General features: G+C 37.3%; 1 protein-coding gene across 3 annotated transcripts in view; it reads right to left on the reverse strand.

The window, feature by feature from the left end:
- Positions 1–22,912, reverse strand: part of LOC582810 — a 32,275-nt gene extending 9,363 nt beyond the window's left edge. Inside the window, exons 1-22 of one of the 3 annotated variants that reach the window (XM_030976596.1) lie at positions 22,690–22,912; positions 21,459–21,544; positions 20,869–20,912; positions 17,906–17,971; positions 16,826–16,997; positions 15,524–15,601; positions 15,053–15,239; positions 13,990–14,107; positions 12,885–13,002; positions 11,736–11,837; positions 11,006–11,119; positions 9,414–9,513; positions 8,756–8,778; positions 7,600–7,774; positions 6,625–6,798; positions 5,377–5,560; positions 4,196–4,239; positions 3,634–3,757; positions 2,921–3,038; positions 1,162–1,257; positions 494–598; positions 48–141 (exon numbers count right to left, since the gene is read on the reverse strand). In XM_030976596.1, coding sequence (XP_030832456.1) covers positions 48–141; positions 494–598; positions 1,162–1,257; positions 2,921–3,038; positions 3,634–3,757; positions 4,196–4,239; positions 5,377–5,560; positions 6,625–6,798; positions 7,600–7,774; positions 8,756–8,778; positions 9,414–9,513; positions 11,006–11,119; positions 11,736–11,837; positions 12,885–13,002; positions 13,990–14,107; positions 15,053–15,239; positions 15,524–15,601; positions 16,826–16,997; positions 17,906–17,971; positions 20,869–20,912; positions 21,459–21,544; positions 22,690–22,780 — 2,413 coding nt within the window. In that variant the 5' untranslated portion in view covers positions 22,781–22,912. The remainder of the gene's footprint in view (positions 1–47; positions 142–493; positions 599–1,161; positions 1,258–2,920; positions 3,039–3,633; positions 3,758–4,195; positions 4,240–5,376; positions 5,561–6,624; positions 6,799–7,599; positions 7,775–8,755; positions 8,779–9,413; positions 9,514–11,005; positions 11,120–11,735; positions 11,838–12,884; positions 13,003–13,989; positions 14,108–15,052; positions 15,240–15,523; positions 15,602–16,825; positions 16,998–17,905; positions 17,972–20,868; positions 20,913–21,458; positions 21,545–22,689) is intronic. The other 2 variants (XM_030976594.1, XM_030976595.1) reach the window with 2 other exon arrangements.
- Positions 22,913–23,453: the final 541 nt, after the last annotated feature.

Raw genomic sequence — 23,453 nt, forward strand, 5'->3', positions numbered from 1 at the left:
GGTGGTCTTTCTATACAGGTAGTCGTTAAAGAAACAACGTTGCTTACCATTCTTTGCCAGTTCAGCTACAACATCTACAACTTCGCCTCCCTCAGCGGTCAAGAAGAGAGACACATACACCACAAAGTCTGAGACTGCATCCTGTTGGACAAAGAGCACACATTAAAGGTATTACAAAGTTTTGGTATGGGGTCATGAATTTGGTTCAAATGAACATATTGGATATGCGATTTTATAATATTCAATGATCGTTGTCGCGGTTGAAATTGAGTATAAAGTGATGAAATTGGCAATTCTTTCAGTTTAATGTGTTTTCTTATTTGTTGCAATTTGTATAAATATTGTAATTTTACTTGCACTGTAAAAACATGTATAATTCTGTCTGTGATGGCCAGTCATGTTTTAATAAACCTTGATGGAATTGAATTGATCGAGCAACGGACACAAGGGCATACATGTATGTGGAATCACCACGTAGAGATGTACTACTCACCACTTTGGCAGTGATTAGTTTATTAGCAGTCAGCTGGTGAAACAGCTGTCTGGTGCCCTCAGAGAAACTCGTCAGCTCCTTCTTGGCTAGACTGCACTCAAATGCCTACAAATCAACACAAAGTTAAGAGTTATAACTGCTATTTTATATGTTAAATATTCATTGTAATAATATAAAGTAGTATCTGTAAAGCGTTTAGAGATGGAATTTTGTATTAAGCACTATATAAATCCAGATTATTATTATCATCATATTCTTAACAAAAGACTTGGGATTGCCACTTATTGGCATTCCTAGTATAATGTTTCTGCTTATAACATATACCTACTTAATATACAAATTACTTTGTGAGCTGTTATTTATGCCAATGTAAACATGAAAAACATCTGCTTCTGATGTTTTTGATGCTTTATCTATTATTAAACTGAATTACATTTACAAGTTCATGGTTTGTATCACAAAGGATATGATGGCACACAAGTGCAATAACCGTATTTCTTCCCATTATAAGGCTGATGTAAAACCGAATATCAACTTGTCTTGGTCTAATTTACTAAAATATACTCTTAAATGCCTACACAGCAAACATGATGGATACACTTTATCAACACATGAAGAAGAATAAATAGAAGATATCACTTATAATAACAAAAGTCATAAAGGCTTACCTGGAATGGATAGACTCCATGCCTAACATCCAATGCTTTGAGCTGTTTACAGTCCAGTGTAGCTACCGATCCAAAGTCAATCAATCTCACATGAACCTGGGGATTGAAGTCGAGAAAAAAAATACAGATGTATCTATCACATTGATTCAAGATGTAAAGTAATTATAGGAGGTGCTCTAGAGGAGGTGCAATAGCTCAGTCGGTAAAGCAGTGGTCTCGTATTCTGGCGACCCGGTTTTCTGGTCGCTTACTAACTAGCATTTATGCTTTCTTAATAATAATAATAATAATAATATTAGCCTAATAGTCCACTCCAAATTTTATTAAACCGAAACGGAAATTCTTTTTGCCCAATTGATCGTGAGCCCGGCAGCCACTGAGCAGCGCCAGATCGACGTTGCTCTATCTCTCTTAGCAGTCATGTAAAAAGAAATAACCACCACTACATAATTATCATTTATTGTTTCTGTGCCAAGATACAATTTTCTTTCACATTCAAATTGTAACAAAGTTATGAATAGGGAGGAGATGAGCAAAAAGAGTGTTTATCGTCATCTTGAATTGGCATCTCGGTATTAGGTTCAATATTGTTAAAGGACACTTCTCCTTTGTTTTGTTGATGAAATTAATAATTTTTCACTATGCTACCACTGAAAGACTGAAGGCTCCAGTCAAACTTCACAAGATCTCTGCCTTTTACAAAGTGATGAATTCTTTTTCTCATTTTTTTGTTCTCATTCGACTCAACAACCTGTAGCAACTATGAGGAATCCTATTCCTGTGAAAAAAGTAATAAATATTACAGGTGCTGTGACTGAAAAGATTAATTACATTTTGCAGTCCAATGACTAAATAAACAAATCTTACAGCCTGTCTGTACTAGTTTATAGGAGGGATTAGACTACCCTGTAAGGTCACTGACAGGTGGTTATCTCATCAAATCAGCTCTCAATTAACATAAGAAAAAGAGGATCATGGGGGACCAACAGTCACCGATTAGGCATTGTTTGCTATATAGAGGGCGCAAGTGGCTATAAGTAGTGCAGTGGGGCTTTAAAAGAAACATGTGAAACAAAAGTGCCTTAAAAGACAAAAACAGAAAGCTTCTACTAAAGCACCCACATACCTTTTGATAATAGCAATCCCAAGAGAGACACAAAAGGGTAAAATATCAAGAGGTCAAATACACTACAAATGTCATTCAAAGCAAGAAAACTTGCCACATGAAACCAATGGGGGGGGGGGGGAGATTTTTCCTCAAACAATTCCTTAGATCAATAGGCGATCAAGAAATTCTCAAGAAAAACTTGCTGTATACCTACATGGCAGTAGGCGAAAACTCATTTTGTATTTGTTTTAATAATTGTTTTTACTGTTTGGTTGTTATTACCAAAGTAATAATACCACTGTAGTTTGGAGGTTGAACTGACTGGCATGTTTTGCATAACCTAGTGAAAGCGTTGTCAAAAGTATGGAATGTGTTGTTATGATAGCGTATATCCCCCATCTGCACCCTTCTGCCAGGCAAACAATGTCCCTCAGATAGGATGTGAAATGGAGGCCCCATGTCGAGGAGAGTCACCAACTTAGCCCTGATGCAGTGGTCCACCCGATCGGTTTCATCGGGGGGGGGGGGGGGGGGGAGAGAGACCAGAGGGTTACAATGATTCAGTTGCTTATCCCCTTCCAAGCATAGATGACACCAATGATTAATACAACATAAAACTGTTCCTGAAATAAGAATAGAGTTGAGACTCACCACATCCTGAGCGATTTCCTCCACCTTAGCCCTGCACCAATGCCCCACATCATGTTGGAAGGCACACACCATCTTACCTCTATGAAGCTGATCTATGGTCAGTGGGTCGGCAGGAGCACTGTGGGATAGGAGGAGATAGAGGGAGGGAGGGAGGGAATGAGAGAGAGAGGGAGGGAGAGAGAGAGAGAGAGAGCGAGAGAGAACAAGAGAGAGATAAACATGAAGGTAACATCAATATAGTTTGATCAATGATCAAGTGTCAACAAGATAAAGAAGACCCTAAAAGACAAAATGCTTACATTGAAAATGACAAGACAATTAAAAACAAAAACATGTTTAGCATCCTGCCTTTGTGAAAAGTAGGAAGGAGACCCTATTTTTTTCTTCCAAAAGGGCTGCCAGCAATTTAAATCTGAAATTGATCACTTTAGCAATATGTTTTTCATGTTTTTACTCATTTAAAAAAAAAAAAAACAGGAGGCGGCCTCCAAAAAGGAAGCGGGCGGACTCAACATGATTTTTTTATATAAATGGCCTAAAAGAAGCCATCTTGAATAGAATCTGTTTAAACTTTAAAGGACAACAAAATTCAGGCCTTGTCTACTTCTAAATGTTGGTTGATATATATGTATACCATAGATATTTAAGCTGATCAAAGACAAGTATACTATAAGCACAAAGGTCTGTTGATACAAGATTGAGAGCCTAGCTACCTGATCTCATGCATGAGCCTCCTGAATCGGATCTCTTGCTCATGACCTCTGACCCTGGCAGCCCAGAATGTTCCATCTGCTGTCATAGGGGTGGCAACATGGACTCCAAGATGGGAACCTGGCACTGTAAACATAGAGGAGAAAGAGAAACTACATGAAACTTTTTAAAACACGGAAATAGAATAGTAGAATTACTCTAGGGCAAGACAGAAAAGATTCCCTGAACAAGATGTTTTCCAAGCCTTTTGAAGTTTGTTTTAACAAGATATATCTGTGAGATTTGAAGGCATATCTTCACACTAACAAATTTGAATTTTGAACACCTTTTTAGCTTTCTCATGCTTGTGTAAATATCAATTTGCAATTGTTCTTTGTAAAATAATTTTGATTACTCCACCTAACATTCTTCTCTCTTCTTCTATTTCAAAACAACACAAATCTAATCACAATCAGAACTCAACAAATCTCTTCTTTTTATGCTTAGCGCTATAAAACTCTGGATACTATTTATCAGTACTATCATCATACATATACAATTTCTATTCTAATCTTGTATACATACCCATGCCGTAAGCATCTCCACTAGCAGCCATGCCTGCAGGAAGCCTGGATACAATAGTGAATGAAGAGAAAGGGTGATGCAAGGAGAAAGAGAAGGAGATGGGAGGAGGGAGAGATGGAAAATGAGAGAAGGGAGAGATGGAAAGTGAGAGAAGGGAGAGATGGAAAGTGAGAGAAGGGAGAGATGGAAAGTGAGAGAAGGGAGAGATGGAAAGTGAGAGAAGGGAGAGATGGAAAGTGAGAGAAGGGAGAGATGGAAAGTGAGAGAAGGGAGAGATGGAAAGTGAGAGAAGGGAGAGATGGAAAGTGAGAGAAGTGAGAGATGGAAGGTGAGAGAAGTGAGAGATGGAAAGTGAGATAAGGGAGAGATGGAAAGTAAGAGAAGGGAGAGATGGAAAGTGAGATAAGGGAGAGATGGAAAGTGAGAGGGAGGTTATGATAGGGAGAGGGAGGAAGGAATGGAAAGAAGAGAGAAGAAGGTGAAAAGAAGGGAAAGGTAAGGAAGGAGGGATCAAGAAAAGGGAAAATACAGAGAAAGAAATAAAGAGAACAGAATATAATATGAATACTTGAAACAAAACTATAATACATTTTTATCAGCCGAATATATCTCATTAAAGTGACAATTTATCTACATAAGGAGGAAAAGGCAGACTATTTGCAAGGATTTGTTATTCCTGATTAGTTCAACAAATGACTTGTAACAGAATTCCTAAAGCTATTTCAAAACCTTGTTATTATGATATTAATAGGTAATCTATTCTAAAATTCACTGCTAAATTTTGGAAGAAGTAAATATCCATCTTCTTTTTGTCTTGTGAAATAGCTATGCTCTATATTGCCACAGTACTCTATCAAAGGAGGCAATTTGATATTAACTAGATCAAAAATGAAAGTAGAAATTGACAGATCATGCAAATTATACACAAACACAATAGTGGAGTTGTACAAGTTCTTCATCAATACTAAAAGATGTTCATGCCTGGGTATAAAGACGTTCGTGGAGTACATGTAGGCATCTTGGCGATCACTACATAACACTGAGCTAACGGGTATTATGCTCCAGTGTGTGCTGCCCTCTATACTGCATGAGCAACTTTAACATATAATTTACATTTAATAAACTATAGTAGAGACGTGATATACAATAATTAAAGCGTAATGATATGAATGAAGACATACCCCATACTGGTGAGAGCATAGTGGCTTGCATAGTGTTGATACCAGCCTGCGTCGAGCTGCGGCTGTGGTCCAGCAAACGGTGCCATGGCTTGGCTGTTCTCAGTACTACTGATGCCGTTGATAGCCGTGTAGCTGCCATGGGCTGCGATGAACGCCATGGGGGACATGGGCGTTCCTGTGGGAACTGCAACAAGATGGACATTTTTAAAAGTTGAAATGAATTGAAGGTACAGTGAAACCTGATTATAAAGATCGCTCAAGGGAGAAAAGAAAAGCAGTCTTTATAGGCAGGTGGTCCTTATCTACAGGTTCCTTTAGCACAAGTTTCAATGAGAGTCCATTATCAGGGGAAACAAAAAAATGTGGTCTCTGTAGACAGGTGGCTATTAAAGCAGGAATGACTGTACGTATAAAACAGCGTTGCTTACCATTCTCTATAGGCAGGTGGTCTTTATGGAAAAAGATTCCTTTTGTACTCACTCCAATGATATAACAATACCACATACAGGTACATGTATTTATCAATGTCTCTATGCACTTCCAATGTTCTTTAAATTATTACCCTGGCTCAGCCTAGCTGCCCTAATGAAGGTACTGAAGTTTCAAGGAATTCCTAAGAATATCCATTTACTTCACCTGGGTCAAGTGTGGCAAATGTAGAATGTCTTGCCAAAGAACATTAGAGCTTTGGAATGGATTCGAGCCCTGTACCTTTCCTTAACAAATTTTAACTGGATATGTTAATGAATCTAATAAAACTACTACTACAAATAATGAATCTTGTTTGCACAGAGAAACCTCATCAGTACCACTCCAGCAAAGCATAGAGAGTCAATGCTAATGCGTATTGACCTCTAGCACTGCATTACGTGTTAATAGGCAGCATTTGCACACATGAATAGTCAATACACTTATATTACATAAATGCTGATGTGGCTGATCGGCAAGTTAGCACTAGACTAACAATTTGAATTTTGTAATTGTTCTTTCTAACATCGGTAAGTTAAAAAATTGTATTTTACTGCTATTTAGGTGTCATCAATTGTCACTAAAGTACCAATTTTTAGTGAAATCAGTTGAGTTTCATACAGTGGTGTTTGAAATGTTGAGAATCAATAGCACAGCTTTTAATAAACAGCCAGGATAGTAAGGCAGCTATGTGTGATCAGTACTAATAATGTTCTCCCTGAGGGCCCTGCAATCATATCCTTTGAACTTGACTTTCTTGCTACGTTCCCGAAATCTTACCCCCATCAGCCTGGGCAGTGTCTCCTTGTTTCTCAAGCTTCTGTGCTAGACTAAGGTCTTCTTGGCCTTCTCCTCCATCTTTTCCTTCATCCTTCACTCCTTCTGTCTCTCCGTCAGCTCCATTCTCCATCTTGCCCTCTTCCTCCTCTGGTTTGGAGGACTCTTTCTCTTCTTCTTTCGGAAAGCAGGGAAGCAAGGAGGAGAGTGTATGAGAATACAAAAAGTTAGCACTGTTAATTTGGAGTATAGTCATTTATGTGTTTGATATCTAGATATAAAGCAAACAAGCAAACGTGCGAAGCATTTCTAATAAACACTGAAGAATGAAAAATAGATGCGGACCAGAAAAAGAGAAACAGAGAGAGAGAGAGAGAGAGATAAAGAGGGAAGGAGGAAGGGAAAGGAAGAATGAATGACAAAGAAAGAAGAGAATAGAGAGAGCAAACAGATGCATAATATACATGTACAGCATAGCTTTGCAAGATATGAGAAATGAAAATAATTTGGATAAAGACTGGCAGAAATTGAATGGTGCCATAACAAGAGGAAGAATAAAAATAGATTGCCAAAGTGCAAACATCACATACTAATTTGGGTACTGATGTCTAATCTAATTCTACTGCTACTGTGCCAACATATAAAAAAACAAATCTCATTTTATTTACCCACAGATGCATTCATCACTTGAAACATAAATTCAACTTTCTCCTCTTCCTTTATCATTCATCTTTATCCCATCATTTGTAATACCTCTTTGTGATTCTTCACTTGTCTTTTCTTCTTTCTTACTCTCAGAAACCCCAATTTCTTCTTCTTTCTCTACCTCTCCTTCTTCTTTCTTCCTTTCCTCCTCCTCATCTTTCATTGGAGGTTCCTTCTCTATTATGGGAGGCTTTGCATCTTCGCTTTCATCTGGAATCTCTTGTCCCTCCTCAGGTTCTTCAATCTTCTCCCTACTTTCTTGGTCCTTCTCACCATCTTCTTTCTGCCCCTCCTCCTCCCCGTTGCCGGTCTTGTCCGCCTCATCGGATGTCGTCTTGGCTGCATCGTCGGGCGTCGCTGTCTTGCTGGAGTTGACGACCTCCTTCAAGATCTGGATGTCCTTGGCTTCCTCGTTAAGCAGACGGATGTCCCGGTATGCAATCGGTCCCTGTCCAAAATGAAATAATGCTTTACATGTATGCTTTAAAGCCACACTGCACTACTTCTAACTCCTTGCTCCCTCTATGTAGAAAACAATGCCTAATCGGTGACCATTGGTCCCCCATGATCCTCTTTTTCTTATGTTAATTGAGAGCTGAATTGATGAGATAACCACCTGTCCAGTGACCTTGCAGGGCAGTCTAATCCCTCCTATAAACTAGTACAGATAAGCTTTAATATGTTACACCAAGAAAACTTTGTGGTTAGGTCGATGTGGTATGACATTGATCTGTGGTATGACATTGAACTAATGTTAACATCAAAATTTAATCCGTCATATAAACAGGCTTTAAAGATAAACTCCAGTACTGGTAAAAAAAAAAGAAAATTAATTCTCACAGAATCAAACGAAACTTACACTGAATGTTCAAGATTACAAATAAATGACATGTGCCAAACAATTTTGGAAGAAAATGTATACAGGCTGAGTAATGAGCATAGAAAGACAAGGACATCAAGGTAGTACTAGCCCCGACACAATGCGTGTTGTCCCGTATATAGCTTTCTGTGTAAAGTGCTTGTTACTTTACAAAGACTCGGCCAAATTTATTATGATTTTGATGACTCCAGAACCTTGCAGTGCACACCAATACTTACATGCTACATGATCAACTGTTTCTGATCCATTCCACACCTTTTCTTTCACAATGCAATCGCATTACCAGAACTGGAGTTTATCTTTAATAATGAATTGTGCAGTTGCAATTTTTTACTACAGCTTATACATGTCATGTTGACAATATGCTAAAAGACACAACAATGCAGGAACTAACCAGACCTAACTCCCCCCCCCCCCTCCCCCTCCCCATGTACATACAAAAAAAGAAAGAAGGAATTTCTTAATTCAAATAGACCGTTTGATTTTACAAGATTAGGAAGGAAGACGGTTAAAAATTGTCAATATTCTGACTTCAAACATAGTTTTTACCTTGCTACTTCTTGAATCTTGTGCTGTAAAAGAGGACACAGACAAAGACAATCAATGAGATAAATACAGGCAGTGAAGCAGAATGAAGATTCCATATTTCTAGCAACCTAACAAAAGGAGATTTCAAATGTTTATATACTCCAGGAAAAAGATCCAGACTACATCCAGACTACAATACAGACATACAACAAGTTTAATACATTTTGTAACAATTTAACTCTTATCCTGCCATAATGAATACAGCCAAGAGCCACAGGGCTAATCCCCATTGTGCTAAGCCTCAAATCCCCCCTGTGCCAAGTTTATTTTAAGATAATCTGATGGTGCGATCAATAGCGCATGCGAAGAACTCAGCACAGTACCACGAGCATGAACAATAACTGATATTACGAATGCGAGCATGCATAAAGCAGCTAAGCTGTGGCTCGTTCGCGTGAATTAAGCAGCTAGTCGATAAGCGCGCTCGTGTGTACTAAGCGCTATAACGGTAGCATGCATGCGGCCTCATGAAAGGATATGAGTTAAAAGAATGTTTTTTCCATAAGCAGTTTCTTACAATAAAGTTTACTTTTTTCATTTTCTCCAATCTAACATGAATTGGGGTTGTATGGTACTTGAAAGTTTGTTAGTAGTAATCCAATCCAAATGATGAACATACCTTTATTCCAGACAGTCTCTGCAATGTCTTGCTGCTCTCCTTCTGTTTGTTCAAGTCTGATGAGATACAAAGGTACCTTCCCTTGATCGGCAGAAGCCAACTAGATGTAAAATGGATCAAATATTGGAAGGTAAAATGGATCAAATATTGGAAGATAGAGTTGAGAACTGGTCATGCCATTAGGCCTTTAAAAAAAAAGATGTTGTATTGCCCTTTGCGACTGACCCAAAAATCTTGAAATCTACAGTTGGCTTTTTAAAAAGTTTTTTTTTTTTTAAGGAATTTTAGAAAAAAATGTATTAAAGTATTCATAACGGTGAAATATCAGCTGAAATAGGGAGTTAGATTTTTTTTTTAAGTAAAACAAAAAAATTCAGACCGACCATGTTTTGGCACCTAAAGGGCAATACAACATTTTTTTTTTAAAGGCCTTACAGTGCGAAAGACACTGCAAGCAATAGACCATTTTCGATATGTAACAAAATCTAATGCATACGTCTTCATGAAGTGCCTCGATACGAAATTTCTAATTCATCTGATACAAATAATTGTATTTAAATAGTCTGAATGCGAACAGCATACATTAGTTGTTACCTGTTAGGACACCACCATGTTTATAGCAGCTGTTTTTCAAGTGATTTTAATAACCATGTGTAATTTGTATATTTTACTCTGGCCTGTAGTAGGTAATTCTACAGTCTGTTCAGATAAAGACTTGAGCATTCAAAGCTAGATCAATTATTTTAGTTTCATGCCTTCTCTTTCAAGCAAAGTTTTGGATGCATAACTCCAGGTCTGTAGCACTTATGATCCAAGTACCAAATGCAATTATATAAAAATTATTGTCTGAAGAAGTTTTAAAAAAATACATTTAAAAAAAATAATAATAATAATAATTTAAAAAAAAAAAAAAAAAAAAAAATCATTTTAAAGTTTTGAATACAGACATACATTGATATTAGTACATGTATATCAGATCATTTTTAGAGATACCTCAGGCATCAGTACATCCAGTTGCATTGCAGAAGTTCACAAAATCTTGTTTAAATTTCAAAAACAGTTAGAGTACTTAAACATCCTGTACACAGAAATACCACTTTGAAAGGAACATGTATTATTGATAGTATTTGTTCTTCAATAAACCAAGTTTTGGTTGTGAAAATACATGTTCTTTGTCTCTTTTTGTATGTTTGTATGAACCCAGGGATGCCAGTTAGAATCGATCAGAGAGCCTGAAAATCACCTACAATGAGCTATTTTGTACACAAAAAAGCCTAAACTATGGTCTGAAAATAACTCGCTAGGGCCTGAATTCAGGCTATTGCCTGAAAACTGGCATCCCTGATGAATCACAATCTTTGTTCAATCAAGTTTATTTCCTTATCTTTCTTTATAAATGCCTTTGCCTTGTCCTCAAGGTTTCAAGCCTTGGTCATCAGGGGGTCAAAGCCTTGGCCTCGGACTTGCTGGTCAATGCCTTTGTCTTGAGGTTTCAAGCCTTGGTCATCAGGGGGTCAAAGCCTTAGCCTTGGAATTGCTGGTTGATGCCTTTGCCTAGATACTGATCAAAACCTACTGTAACGATCTCTTACCTTCCTGATGACAGTGCAGTCCAACAGCATGTTAGAGACGAGATCAGTGAACTCCCAGCGAGCTTGACGAGGCATCTCTTCAGACATATCAGCAAAGAGTGAGCACTCCAAACCCTGAAAGGTACAAGATTCAACAAGTAGTTTTCAATAGTCCCAGCCATATCAATTCCACATTTGATTGATTGGCAATGGAAAACAAATTGTGTGCCTACATTATAATACGAAATGGCGGCTCGCATGTTTTGGCTCTTATCAAAGTCATGAAGAGTCACTTAATATAAAAAAACATGGTCTACACCAACTCTAAATGACAAAATAATTCTAGCAATGCATGTTTTTTTGAGTATTTGATAGCCAAAATCTTGAGAATTTTTTTTTTTTTTTTCCCCCCTGAATTTTGAAAGTCTGATTTTGAAGGTTTCTACTGAAATGCAGGCAACAATGTTGGGGGGGGGGGGGGGGGGGGGGGGGGGGGAGACTCCAGACCTACAAAGTAAGATGTGTATGGGACTTCACGAACGTGTGGCATAAAAATCTGTCCCAATTTTTATGATGTTACATGCCATATTTAGAATATTAAGGCATTTGAACAGCCATGCTTTTCAGGGAACATTTTTTTTCTGATGTTCTTCCACACTTGCATAATACTGTACAATGATAATGCTCACAAATTATTTTTCACCTCTTCCCAGAACCCAACCTTCTCTTTAAGCTGATGTTTGTGACTAACCTGGAAAGGAATGGCTGTGAAGCGTTCTCTTAGAGGCTGGATGTGACTCAACTGAACCTCATCACCATGTGCATAGTCCAACCAACGTACCTCTGCTGTGTGCTAGAAGAGAATGCAAGGGTATTCAAAGATAAAGTAGAGTTTGAGTGATCAATAAAAACAATAATAATAGGCATTTATATAGCGCCGTCCATCTAGAAATTCTATTCCGAGGTGAACTGTTCAATTATTACCCCGGCTTTAGCCTAGCTGCCATTTCAGCGTTTAAGTATTTGAAGAAATTGATTCCTGCCAGGTATCCATTTACCTCACCTGGGTCGAGTGTGGCAAATGTAAATTAATGCCTTGCCAAAGGACATAAGTGCCGTGATTGGGGATCATACCACGAATTGCATTATGAAGGAAGCGATCATGAAAGGTTGTTCATTTAGCATAAAAGTATTGGTGTATAATTACTCTGAGGATTTGGAATCATCAAAATTATAAGATATTAGCCCTGTACTGTTCAAAGTCACATTCACTGTGCATAGAAATGTATATATTTTTTTCTTTAAAAAAAAATAAATATATATATATACATTTCTATGCACAGTGAATGTGACTTTGAACAGTACAGGGCTAACATCTTACAATTTTGATGATTCCAAATCCTCATAGTAATTATACACCAATACTTTTATGCCAAATGGGGCTACACAAACATGTGGCATGAAAGTGTGGTCCACAGCCTTTAGCTTTTAATTGAGCCATTTCTTTCATGGGACAATTTTTAAGATACTCTTCCACACTAAGTGATGAAGTAATAATAATAAATCTGGAGTTATCAGTATCAGTACTCTCTGAGCATTTTGTACAGACTATTATTACACTGGCAATCAGATTCGATCAAGCACACAATGTGCATCATCTCCACTTCCTACCATGTGGTCACCGTGAGGGCATATGGCAATTACCATCACAAAGGCTTTCGTCAGCCTACCACGTCCCCATCTCTCTACTGGTTTAATATGGAGTACCAAAAGTAGCTCAATGTCTTGCCTTTCAAGGACACAAAAGACTTTTCAGTTCTCAATCAATGTCCACTTTACACCAGGTAGATTATATCTTCCCCAGTTCTAATCTTGGACATGGTAATGGGTGAATACATACCTCTTTGAGTTTCTCCACCCTCGCTCTGTACCAGCGGTTATCTTGATAATACTGGGCAACGCAAAGTGAACCCTCTTGGACAGTTAAATCCTCCCAGCCATGAGTGATAATGTCCTTTCTACATGTGATAAATGATACAAACTCATGTTAGGCCTAAAAAAAAAAAAAAATGATGTATTGCCCTTTAGGTGCCAAAACATGGGTCGATTGGTCGGAAAGCTTTTTTTTTTTTTCAACTCTCTCTTTGAGCTGATATTTCTCAGTTTTGAAAGCTTTAGCACAATTTTTTTCTAAAAAAAAACAGTAAAAAAAAAAACTCTTTAAAAAGCCGACCGTCAATTTCAAAAGTTTTGGGTCAGTCACAAAGGGCAATACAACATCTTTCTTTTTAGGGCCTTATAGATAAGCTGATTAAATAATGAGTTACGAGGTCTTGAAGCATCAATTTCTATATGGCACATATATCTTTAAAAATTCTTTTTGAATGGAAGACAGCTATAAAATGCAGTTTGTTAGAATGAACTTGAATTCAATTTAATGCTTAACAAGGTACATGCACTAGTGCCTTGAAGAAAATTAATCCAGAATTTCTTTTCCAACAAGGCTTTTTACCAATGATAACAAAAGAACACTCGAGAGAAATAAGTAAGAATCCATTTGAGCAAGAGGCCATCTCAAAAAAGTAATTCCTGCAAAAGTCCTATTTGACTTAAATTGAGTTCTGGTCATGTGATTGCATTGTGAAAGAAACAGTGTGAAATCAATCAGTACAAAATGATAATCTAGCATATTAGTATTGGTGTGTACTGCGAGGTTCTGGAATCATCAAATTGATTAGAAATTTTGAAAAGTCTTGGTAAAGTTACAAGCACTGTACACAGGAAGATGTATATGGGACTACAAAAACATGTGGCGTAAAATTTTTATGATGTTACATGCCATATTAAGAATATTAAGGCATTTAAAGAGCCATGCTTTTCATGGAACATTTTGTATCTGATGTTCTTCCACACTTGCATAATACAATGATAACGCAAACATATTTTTTCACCTCTTCCCAGAACTCATCCTTCTCTTTAAGGAGCATGTGTCGTACAATCCTCACCTTATCTCAAAGCTCAGATCATCTAACAGGTTGGTAATGCCTTCCACCAAGTCCTGACAAACCCAGAAACATCCTTTAGCATCCATTCGACTCTCAACGTATCCCTTCAGCTTGTCTCCTGAAAAAAACCAACATACAGGACATAGTCATTACTCTCATCATAATACAGTCAAACCGGCTCTAGTAATCACCTGTCCACAAAGACCACCTGTCTACAAAGGCCACATTTGTTGTTTCCCTGGAAAATGGTTTCTCATTGAATCATGTACTAAAGGAACCTGTCTACAAAGACCACCTGTCTACAAAGATCACTTTTTGTGTTTCCCTTGGGTGGTCGCTATAGGCAGTTTTGACTGTAGTAACAATATTCTGGATTTAAAGTGCTTAACCCTACTGTAATGGAGTTCCTCCTATTAAGAGAGAAAGAGGAAAACCCTCAGAGCCCCTCCCCCCCCCCCCTTCCTGATCTTGGCAACAACCTGACTGAGCACTGCAAATTTTGCACACAGCCGCAAAGTATCGCATAGTGATCACAACTCCATGGTTGTTGTTTGTTTCCAATTATTATAACTTATCATGTGTTATTATTTTACCCAGAATATCCATTAATTTCTCTTGATTATCAAATAAAGAGAGGTATTGGAGATACAATTATATTCTGCTTGCTGACAAAAATATCTTGCAAAACAGTCCTCAAGTGCTGCCAAATTAAAGCCTATCCGCAATTGTTTGGCTAGGAGGGATTAAACCTCCATGCATGGTCACTGACAGGTGGTTATCTCATCAAATCAGCTGTTAATTAACATAAGAAAAAGGGGATCATGGGGGACTAACGGGTACCGCTAAGGCATTGTTTGCTATATAGAAGGTGCAAGTAGCTACAAGTAGTGCAGTCCCCCTTTAACATTTGTTAGTATTTATCCAAAATATACATACACTTCTCTTGATAATCAAATAAAGAAAGGTATTAGAGATACAATTATATTCTGCTTCCCGGCAACAATATCTTGCAAAAGAGTCCTCATGTAACGCCAAATTAAGACTAATTTTCCAAGGAACTGACCTTCCTTGATTTCCTTCACACTGTCAGCCAGTGCAGGCCTCTCTTCGGTCTTCTGATTGGCCAGCCACTCTGCGCCGAAGCTCTGGAGGCTATCCAGGACCTTGGTAACGTCCAGGGCGTCGACCGAGATGGACATGTTGAGAGATGGAATGTCCCCTGGTGTCTTCTCACTCAAGAGTTTCTCAATCTACAATGGTGGCGGAATGATGTGATATTTGAATTAGTGTAATGAACTGGTTCACTGAAGGAAAGCTGATGAGACTTGTTGTAAATTAGCCCATTGCCTAGGGGGAATGGAGGGTCAGTCAGAAGGAAAACAGGAGAATTTTGAAGCTAGAAGAAGTTTCAGTCAATCTGCTCAAGATAGATTCAAACTTGCAGGCTTCCATTTGAAAGGCAGCTCTCTATAAATGGAGTCAAGTCACGTAACTGTGAAACACAGAGATAAAAAAAAAGAGAGAAAGAACTCACCTCTTCCGCCACCTCAGAATGCTCACTCATGAACTTCTCAGCTACAGAAGCAACAACTTTCTCTGCCTTCTCATGGGACTGAAAAGGAAAAATACCCCCCAAAATGGTATCTTAAAAATTCTAAAAGATATAAAATCAATTGTACCATGTTTGACTCAGTGAAAACTGCTGTGTTTCCCCATCAAATTTAAAACTTCATTGGAGACAACAAGAAACCAAAGTTTTAAATTAAACCAAGGGATGTTTCACAAAGACTAAGATTGACTAATTAAAGTCACATAGAAGTCAGCTCTCATGGGGAATTCGACACCGTTCGGGTGTTTACCCAAATAACAGGTGTTGTCAATCACCAGGGTTAGCCTTGAGTTTTATGACCATTATACCTTATGTAATGCTTTGCTTTTCCTTCGCCCGAATAATCTCCGAGCATGCTCCGAGAGACTAGGGGGTAATTCTTGACGGGCCAACGGGTTTGCTGTGTGCAGATTTGTACTCCCATTAATGGTATTTCCACCAAGTCTGGTGTCAGCGAATTATAGCCTTCTGCACATGGAAACTGACTACCCACTCCCTTTAAAGTTGCACTTGAACAATGGCAGGTGATTTATGCCCTTAAAAAGTCTTGAACCTGATGTAAAATTAGAGGGAAAAAAAACTTGGAAATTATGATCTTTAGATAATGTTTTTCCTTCAATAATAAACTATCAAAAAATAAGAGTTCTGTAGATTTGTGACATCCCTTGAGAGACCAATGGTGAGAGCAACCAGTCGCATGAATGGCCTGCCATGGTTCAAGTCCAACTCCAGTCGATCTTAGTCTTTGTGAAACAACCATAGCTAATATTAACCCAAGCCCAAACTCTGTATATCTTTGATGAGATAAAACATGGAGTATATGCCACCAGGGTATGATAATAATGCAACATGATACACATTTTTGAGAGTAAATCTTTTGTCCAGTTTAACCTCTTGTTAATTCTATACGAATGAATCATTAATAAGAAATGTAAATTCCCACTGTCTAGACTGCCGTTGTAGAACTCCGAGCAGAGCTTGCAGTCAACCCCACTGTAGTTCATGCTCTACCACCCAATGGCCAACTCAATTTATTCATTACCATTACTGAACTTGACAGAATGAAAGGTCGCGTTAACTCACGCTTTCGTTTCATAAAGGGCTGTGTAACGCGACCAACCCACAAGATTCAAAAGTAAGTAGTTTATTATTATTATTATTCAACTCATTTCTTCCGTCTCAACTGGAACACCCCAGAGATAACTAACAGCAAAACAGTTCTCTTACACATTGCAGTTTCTTGAGACGTTGTTCCAGGTCCTTTTCACTGCTTGCCAGTTGAACTTTGAGGGCGCTAATACTCTTTGTCATGCACGACATAAGCTCCTCCTCTTTCTTCTTCAGAGCCTGGTTAATGGCCACTAGAGCTTGCTGCATGGTGTACTTGTTGTTCTCACCCCTGCATAAATTAAAGGAAAAAGGTTTAGGTCCAATGTCTATGTAACAGAAAATGAGAAAACTTTCTACTGGTGGTCTTAGTCATCAATAGAAACAAATTTTTCGACTTCAGGATGAGTTACAGAACTCAAATCCTTGAAGAGGTATATTAAACACTACAAAACCAGACAAAACAAACAAAAAAGGAATCAGATGTATAATTTTTACACTTCATTGATAATACCCAATAACAGTACAGCCCCATCTCAAAAGTTGTGATTGTTTCTATTGATCGCACCTAAACCAAAGTTTTATATCAATACAGAGCCTAACATAATAAACTTGTAACTTTTTAATAAAAATGCAGCCCTACATAATACGATGGCTGACAAGCGTTCTGAATAGTTTTTGTTTTTTTTTAAATAGCAAATTTCCATCTTTTAGAGTTTCAGTTATTCAGTCACCAGGAAGTCATGAGACATTTCAAAAGTAATCTATTTCCTTTTGAGTTGGTAATGATGGGAGAGTTGGTTAAAGGCATCGTTTAACAATGTTAAATCTGAGATACAGCGCCCTATGTGTTATCAGTGTCTGTGATATGGTGTTATATTGAAGCCCTAAAAAAATGATCCAAGGAGTGCCTCAAAAAAGTAAAAATCTTTGAGTGACCGGTCTTACCATACTCGTTTTCCCTAATAGACTTTAGTGTTATGAAAACCGTTTGGCAAACGGTTTTCAAAATTTGTAACTCCAATCATAAATATCTTGATAATCAGACAGGCGTTCTGCTTTTAAAAGTCATGGGGTTCCTGACTGACTTCAATGTTTATAATTATCATTGCAGCATGAGCTAAATCCAAAATTTTGTTTCAGAATCTGAGACAAAGTTACCGGATCCCTTTAATGGTGGGAGGGACGTTGGTACTGTACCTGCTTGTTATGTTCTGGTAAGCATGCTTGATCTCAACAAGACTTCGCTTTAAGACCTGCTCTTTCCTGGAAAAGAAAAGAAAAACAGAATGAAAAGTAATCTGCTTTGTCTTCGAATTATTTATGAACATATTGCCTCATAGAGCTGGGTATCCCCTGTGTTAAGCCTAAGGGGACAAGAGAATGCAATAGTTAGCAGCTTCATAACAGAACAAACAAAAAAAGAATATTCATTACAGTATATGAAGATAACCATTGAACAAACTTACACAAACAAATATTTACACCTATTCATTCATGATTATAGGAACAGTTTCAAACCCCGCCCCCAAGAAATAAATGAGACATCACATGTACCGTAAATCTCTGTGTATAAGACGTACCCCTATTAGGGGGGCAAAAAAAAAAGAGGGTATTGATGTTTTTTGTACCCGTGTATAAAACGCACGCCCAACTTTCAATTTTTTTGGCGGGAAAAGTGCGCTTATACACAGAGATTTAGGTTGCATGTTAATTAACCCTAACCCTCCCCCCCCCCCTCTTTTGAGTGTGCACCTAGGTAGCTCCTCAACAAGCTCTTCTTTTTTGTATTCTAGTTTTGCGCTCTTTCTACTTGGATTGTTTATATCATGGTGTATAAAAACAAAAAGCAAAAACAAATAATCTATGATATATTTTCCTCTAAATTTGTAACCTATAATTTGTACAGGGCCTCTCATGAAAACAGGTTTATTACTGAGAGAGTTGCCCTGTTTAAATAAAAACAAACAAATAATAAATAAATAGATAACAAATCTGCATTACTACCATCCAAAAGAATAAATGATATAATTTCTGTGATTTCATGGCATACTTGGTGACCATTAAAAGGGACTTTGTAACATTGTTCAGATGAAAGATAGTGGTGCTAAGGTAGTGACTTCAATGCTAGATGTACAATTAAAGATAATCTGAAAATTTGAGCGGAAACGGACCATTATTCATAGTACAAATTGGGAAAAACTGATCCGATCGATTCCTTAATTCTCCCAACTATATTATTACAATCTAATTACATTTCATGTGAATGGAAATCTCACAAAGCAATAAAATGGCTTTACATTAACCCTGTAAACGATCATCGGATCGGACGCCGATACCAATCCCATCAGGGGTGATCGGATAATAATTTCCGATCGCCGATCAATAAAAATGATGCCGAAAATGTTCAAGTTTTTAGCTATCAAATGCTTTTAAAAAATTCATAGCTGGGATTATTTTGTCATGTGGAGTTGTTGTAGACCATGTTTGTTGATATTTAGTGCCTTTTCATGACCTTGAAATTCATAATATTGTTCTAAGAGAAGAGGCAAAACATGCGGGCCGGATCGGAAAAAAATCGGCAGATTTTTTTTTTTTTTTTTAATGCCGAAAATGTTCAAGTTTTTAGCTATCAAATGCTTTAAAAAAATTCATAACTGGTATTATTTTGTCATGTGGAGTTGTTGTAGACCATGTTTGTTGATATTTAGTGCCTTTTCATGACTTTGAAATTAATAATATTGGTCTAAGAGAAGAGGCAAAACATGCGGGCCACCATCTTGGATTATAATGCATTCCTACATTATAATCCAAGATGGCGGCCCGCATGTTTTGCCTCTTCTCTTAGACCAGGCCTTCTCAACTGGCGGCGCTTGCGGTCAGTCAGAGTGGCACGCGGCTGTTCCAAAAAATTAATAAAAATTGAAAATTAGAAATTAAAGAAAGAACAACATTAAAACAATTTATTTTAAAATAAAAAAATTCAGAAAAATCAAAAATTCGCAGTCGAAGTTGAGCCCAAAATGTAAGCAAGCCATTTTGTTTGTTTGATTTTCACTTCATTTTGACATTTTCCGTGTTTATTGCACCAAAATAACTACTATATATAAATTAACTTCCAGTTTAGATTTTAGCCAGGAATTGTACTAATTAATTCACATCAATATGAAATTATGATTGATGATTTATGGAACAAAAAGGTGTTAAAAAGATCCACTAGCTTCCGGGGGCTTCGACTCCTGGACCCCGGAAGCTCCCTCGTAACACAGTCACCAAACGTACAGGTTGGCACTTCAACCTTAATTCATTTTTGTTTTGGCGCTTCTAATAAACTAGTTGAGAAGGTCTGTCTTAGACCAATATTATTAATTTCAAAGTCATGAAAAGGCACTAAATATCAACAAACATGGTCTACAACAACTCCAAATGACAAAAGAAAACCAGCCATGAATTTTTTTGAGCATTTGATAGCCAAAAACTTGAAAAATTTCGTCATTAAAAAAAAATAAATAAATAAAAAAAAAAAAATCGGCAGATTTTGTTTGTCGATCTTCCGATCCGATACCGATCATAGGTGCAAGGGTGTCGCTCCGATCTTCCGATCCGATCAGAGCCCCAACTTACAGGGTTACTTTACATTACATTCCAGACATTTAAGTGTTGACAGATTTTTTACAGCCTGTTTTTATGCCTTTTTTTTCATGGAAAAACGGTTGGGAAAATTCAAAAATGGTTGGGAGAATTTAGATTCAGAAGCGCCGCACATCGACGCCCGTTCAAAAACCTGTTGAACTTTGTTAAAAATCTTCATATTGCGTGAATTAATTTCGGATTTGGGGCATCGTAGTTGGATAATCCTTACATACCAACATAATTTTACGTGTTTTGCATCCTGATTCAACAGATTTGTGAAATCAACCATCACAATGTTACTAAGTACCTTTAACTACTTTGCCAACTGCAACAATAAGCTATTGCATGAGACACCAACAGATATGTTACCATTCATGAAGAAAATCCATATGTGCACTGCATCAATCATAGATTAAAATACACACAGACATAAAAGTTCTCGTTTGAATTTGCACGTAGTGATTCTAAGATTGTGACATGAGGCAGTTTACATCAACTTATATTCCACAAATATCAAAATAAAAGCTTACTTATTGTAGTTCTTCATATTGTCCTTGAATTCTTCTCTTTTTGCCTGTATAGTGAAGGGAAAATGAAGGAAAAATACTTTAGAGGATGATTTCTACAAAACTTCAACTGAACAGAGAAAATTCAATAATGCAATAATATAGTCAATATTTAAGTAACTGTAGTTGAAAAGGAATCTTTGTTAAACAAACTGTTAGTCAATTCTACAATCAAATTTATTTTAAAAAAATCAAATTAAGAAGTGTTTTAAATGTACATAAACACTTTAATAACTTCACTCACATCATAAAGCTAAATCAAAAATGTTGGACAAAAACCAAGAACCTTTACTTATACATTCAAGAGGCAGAGGGTGTTTTTTCGCCATGATGGCACAGATCTGTACAAATTCTAAATGCCTTAAAATACCTGAATTGAATATTTTTTCTGATCCAATACCCCCACCCCCCCCCCCCCCCCACCCCACCCTACTGTTCATGTATACAACTAAACTGCAAATCAAGTCTGTTTTCTTTTGCTGTTGTATTTAGTTAGTTTTCTCTCATTTTTTTTATTATTAATATTTGTTTTCTCTGTACAAAAAAAGACCTACCTTGATCTCGATTGTTTCAAGTTTATGACCTTTCATGAAACCAACATGAAGTAGATTGGAACACTCCAAACAGAGAGGAACAGCACCTGCATGAAGTAAATACAATCATATTAAAAACTTCATCATATATATTACTGTGCTTTATTGGCAGTGAAGTTCATCCGTCTTCAATACAGGGTGGCCTAACCCTGTAAGTTGGGGCTTTGATCGGATCGGGAGATCGGAGCGACACCCTCGCACCTGTGATCGGTATAGGCAAAATTATCGGCAAAAAAAAATCAGATTTTTTTTTTTTTTAATGCCAAAATTTTTCAAGTCTTGGGTTATCAAATGCTTTTAAAAAAATGTATAGCTGGGATTATTGTGTCATTAGGAGTTGTTGTAGACCATGTTTGTTGATATTTAGTGCCTTTTCATGACTTTGAAATTAATAATATTGGTCTAAGAGAAGAGGCAAAACATGCGGGTCGCTATCTTGGATTTTGTAAAGCATTTGATAGCCAAAAACTTCAAAATTTTTGACATTAAATTTTTTTTTTAAATTGCCGATACCAATCACAGGTGAGAGGGTGTCGCAATTTTTCATGGGGCTGCACTGGCTTCTTGATCGCAGCCGCCAGCTGTGCATATTGCTGCTTGCCGATGCGGGTTAAAAAAAGGTCACAAGTTGTCACACAACCCTCCATTGACTTGTGTGATTAAGGGGGGGGGGGGCAAAAATGGCTGGGTTGGTGTTTTCTTCTTTTTTTAAATTTTACATTAAACTAAACTATTGTTATTTCGCTATTTGTTGATCTAAGGTGATGATCTTGGTATTATTTTAGATGTATTTTCTTTGCTCTTTCGAATGGTACTATTTTAAAGGAGATTCAATGATTACTTTTTTGGGTTTATGCTTAGATCTAGGCCTACGGCACCCATTTATTAATTATTGGCGTTGTAAAGCGTGTTAAATTTCATAGAAATTTCATCGAATTGTACTTGTAGATCTAGGTCTAGAGTCTACTTGTCTTTTAACGGTTTAGTGAAACACTGCCCTGATGTTCTAGATTCATTTCAAGAAATTTTATTTTGACAAGTGGAAACACTGTTCTGTCTCCATTGACAATCTCACCTGACATGTCTGAACTGCGACTCATGCTCACTACTCAGTCACGCACGTCAGTGTCATACACATACAGAGTGGATTGAGATTAAAGATTTGTGCAGAATACAGTCATAATTCTCTTACCTGCGGCGTCATTTTTTCCACCATTCTGTCCACAGTTTGCACATTCCACCTCCGATGGTTTCTCACAGCATCTACCGCACTTGTTCTCCATTTTCTAAAACAGCATCCACTGAAAAAATAATCGAATTAGCGTCCACTTTGTGATTGCAATTTGGAATAACCCGGCACATGCACACTGTAGATTACGAATATGCATGTCATACATGTAGTTTTCACACACAAGTACACACGTGCATGTGTTTTGTACGCATTCAATTCCCGCTCCTTGAAACTAGCGACCAATAAGCCTGCGACCAATAAAGAGAAAGCCAGCGACCGATAAGGAGGGTTATAGTGTCTCCAAAACGTCTCTTCGAAAAGGAAAATGGAAATTTTGCAGGTCTCACGTGACGGTAAGGCAACTGGAGTATAAGAGACTAGATTTATATGTTTTAAAAGCTATCGAATGACAATCTAACTATATAATGTCCCATTTTATTTAGAAGCTGACATCCTTTTCTGTACCCTCTTGTGTGTCACATGCCTAAACTTTATGTTTTGGTCTTATTGTTTTAGATCATATAGGGCTCAAAACCAGGGGGGTGTTTCACTAAACCCTAAAATCGATCTTAAAATTGATTTGATTGTTTTATGTAATGAATAAAATCGTTTATAGCCACACACACACAAAAAAGTTAAAGTGAATTCATATCAGTTTTAAGATCAATTTTAGTTGATAAAAAACCCCAATCATGTACAGGGCTTATTCGGCAATACTCATACAA

Source organism: Strongylocentrotus purpuratus, unplaced genomic scaffold (genome assembly GCF_000002235.5).
Source record: "Strongylocentrotus purpuratus isolate Spur 01 unplaced genomic scaffold, Spur_5.0 spur5_scaffold_9, whole genome shotgun sequence".
Taxonomy (NCBI): domain Eukaryota; kingdom Metazoa; phylum Echinodermata; class Echinoidea; order Camarodonta; family Strongylocentrotidae; genus Strongylocentrotus; species Strongylocentrotus purpuratus.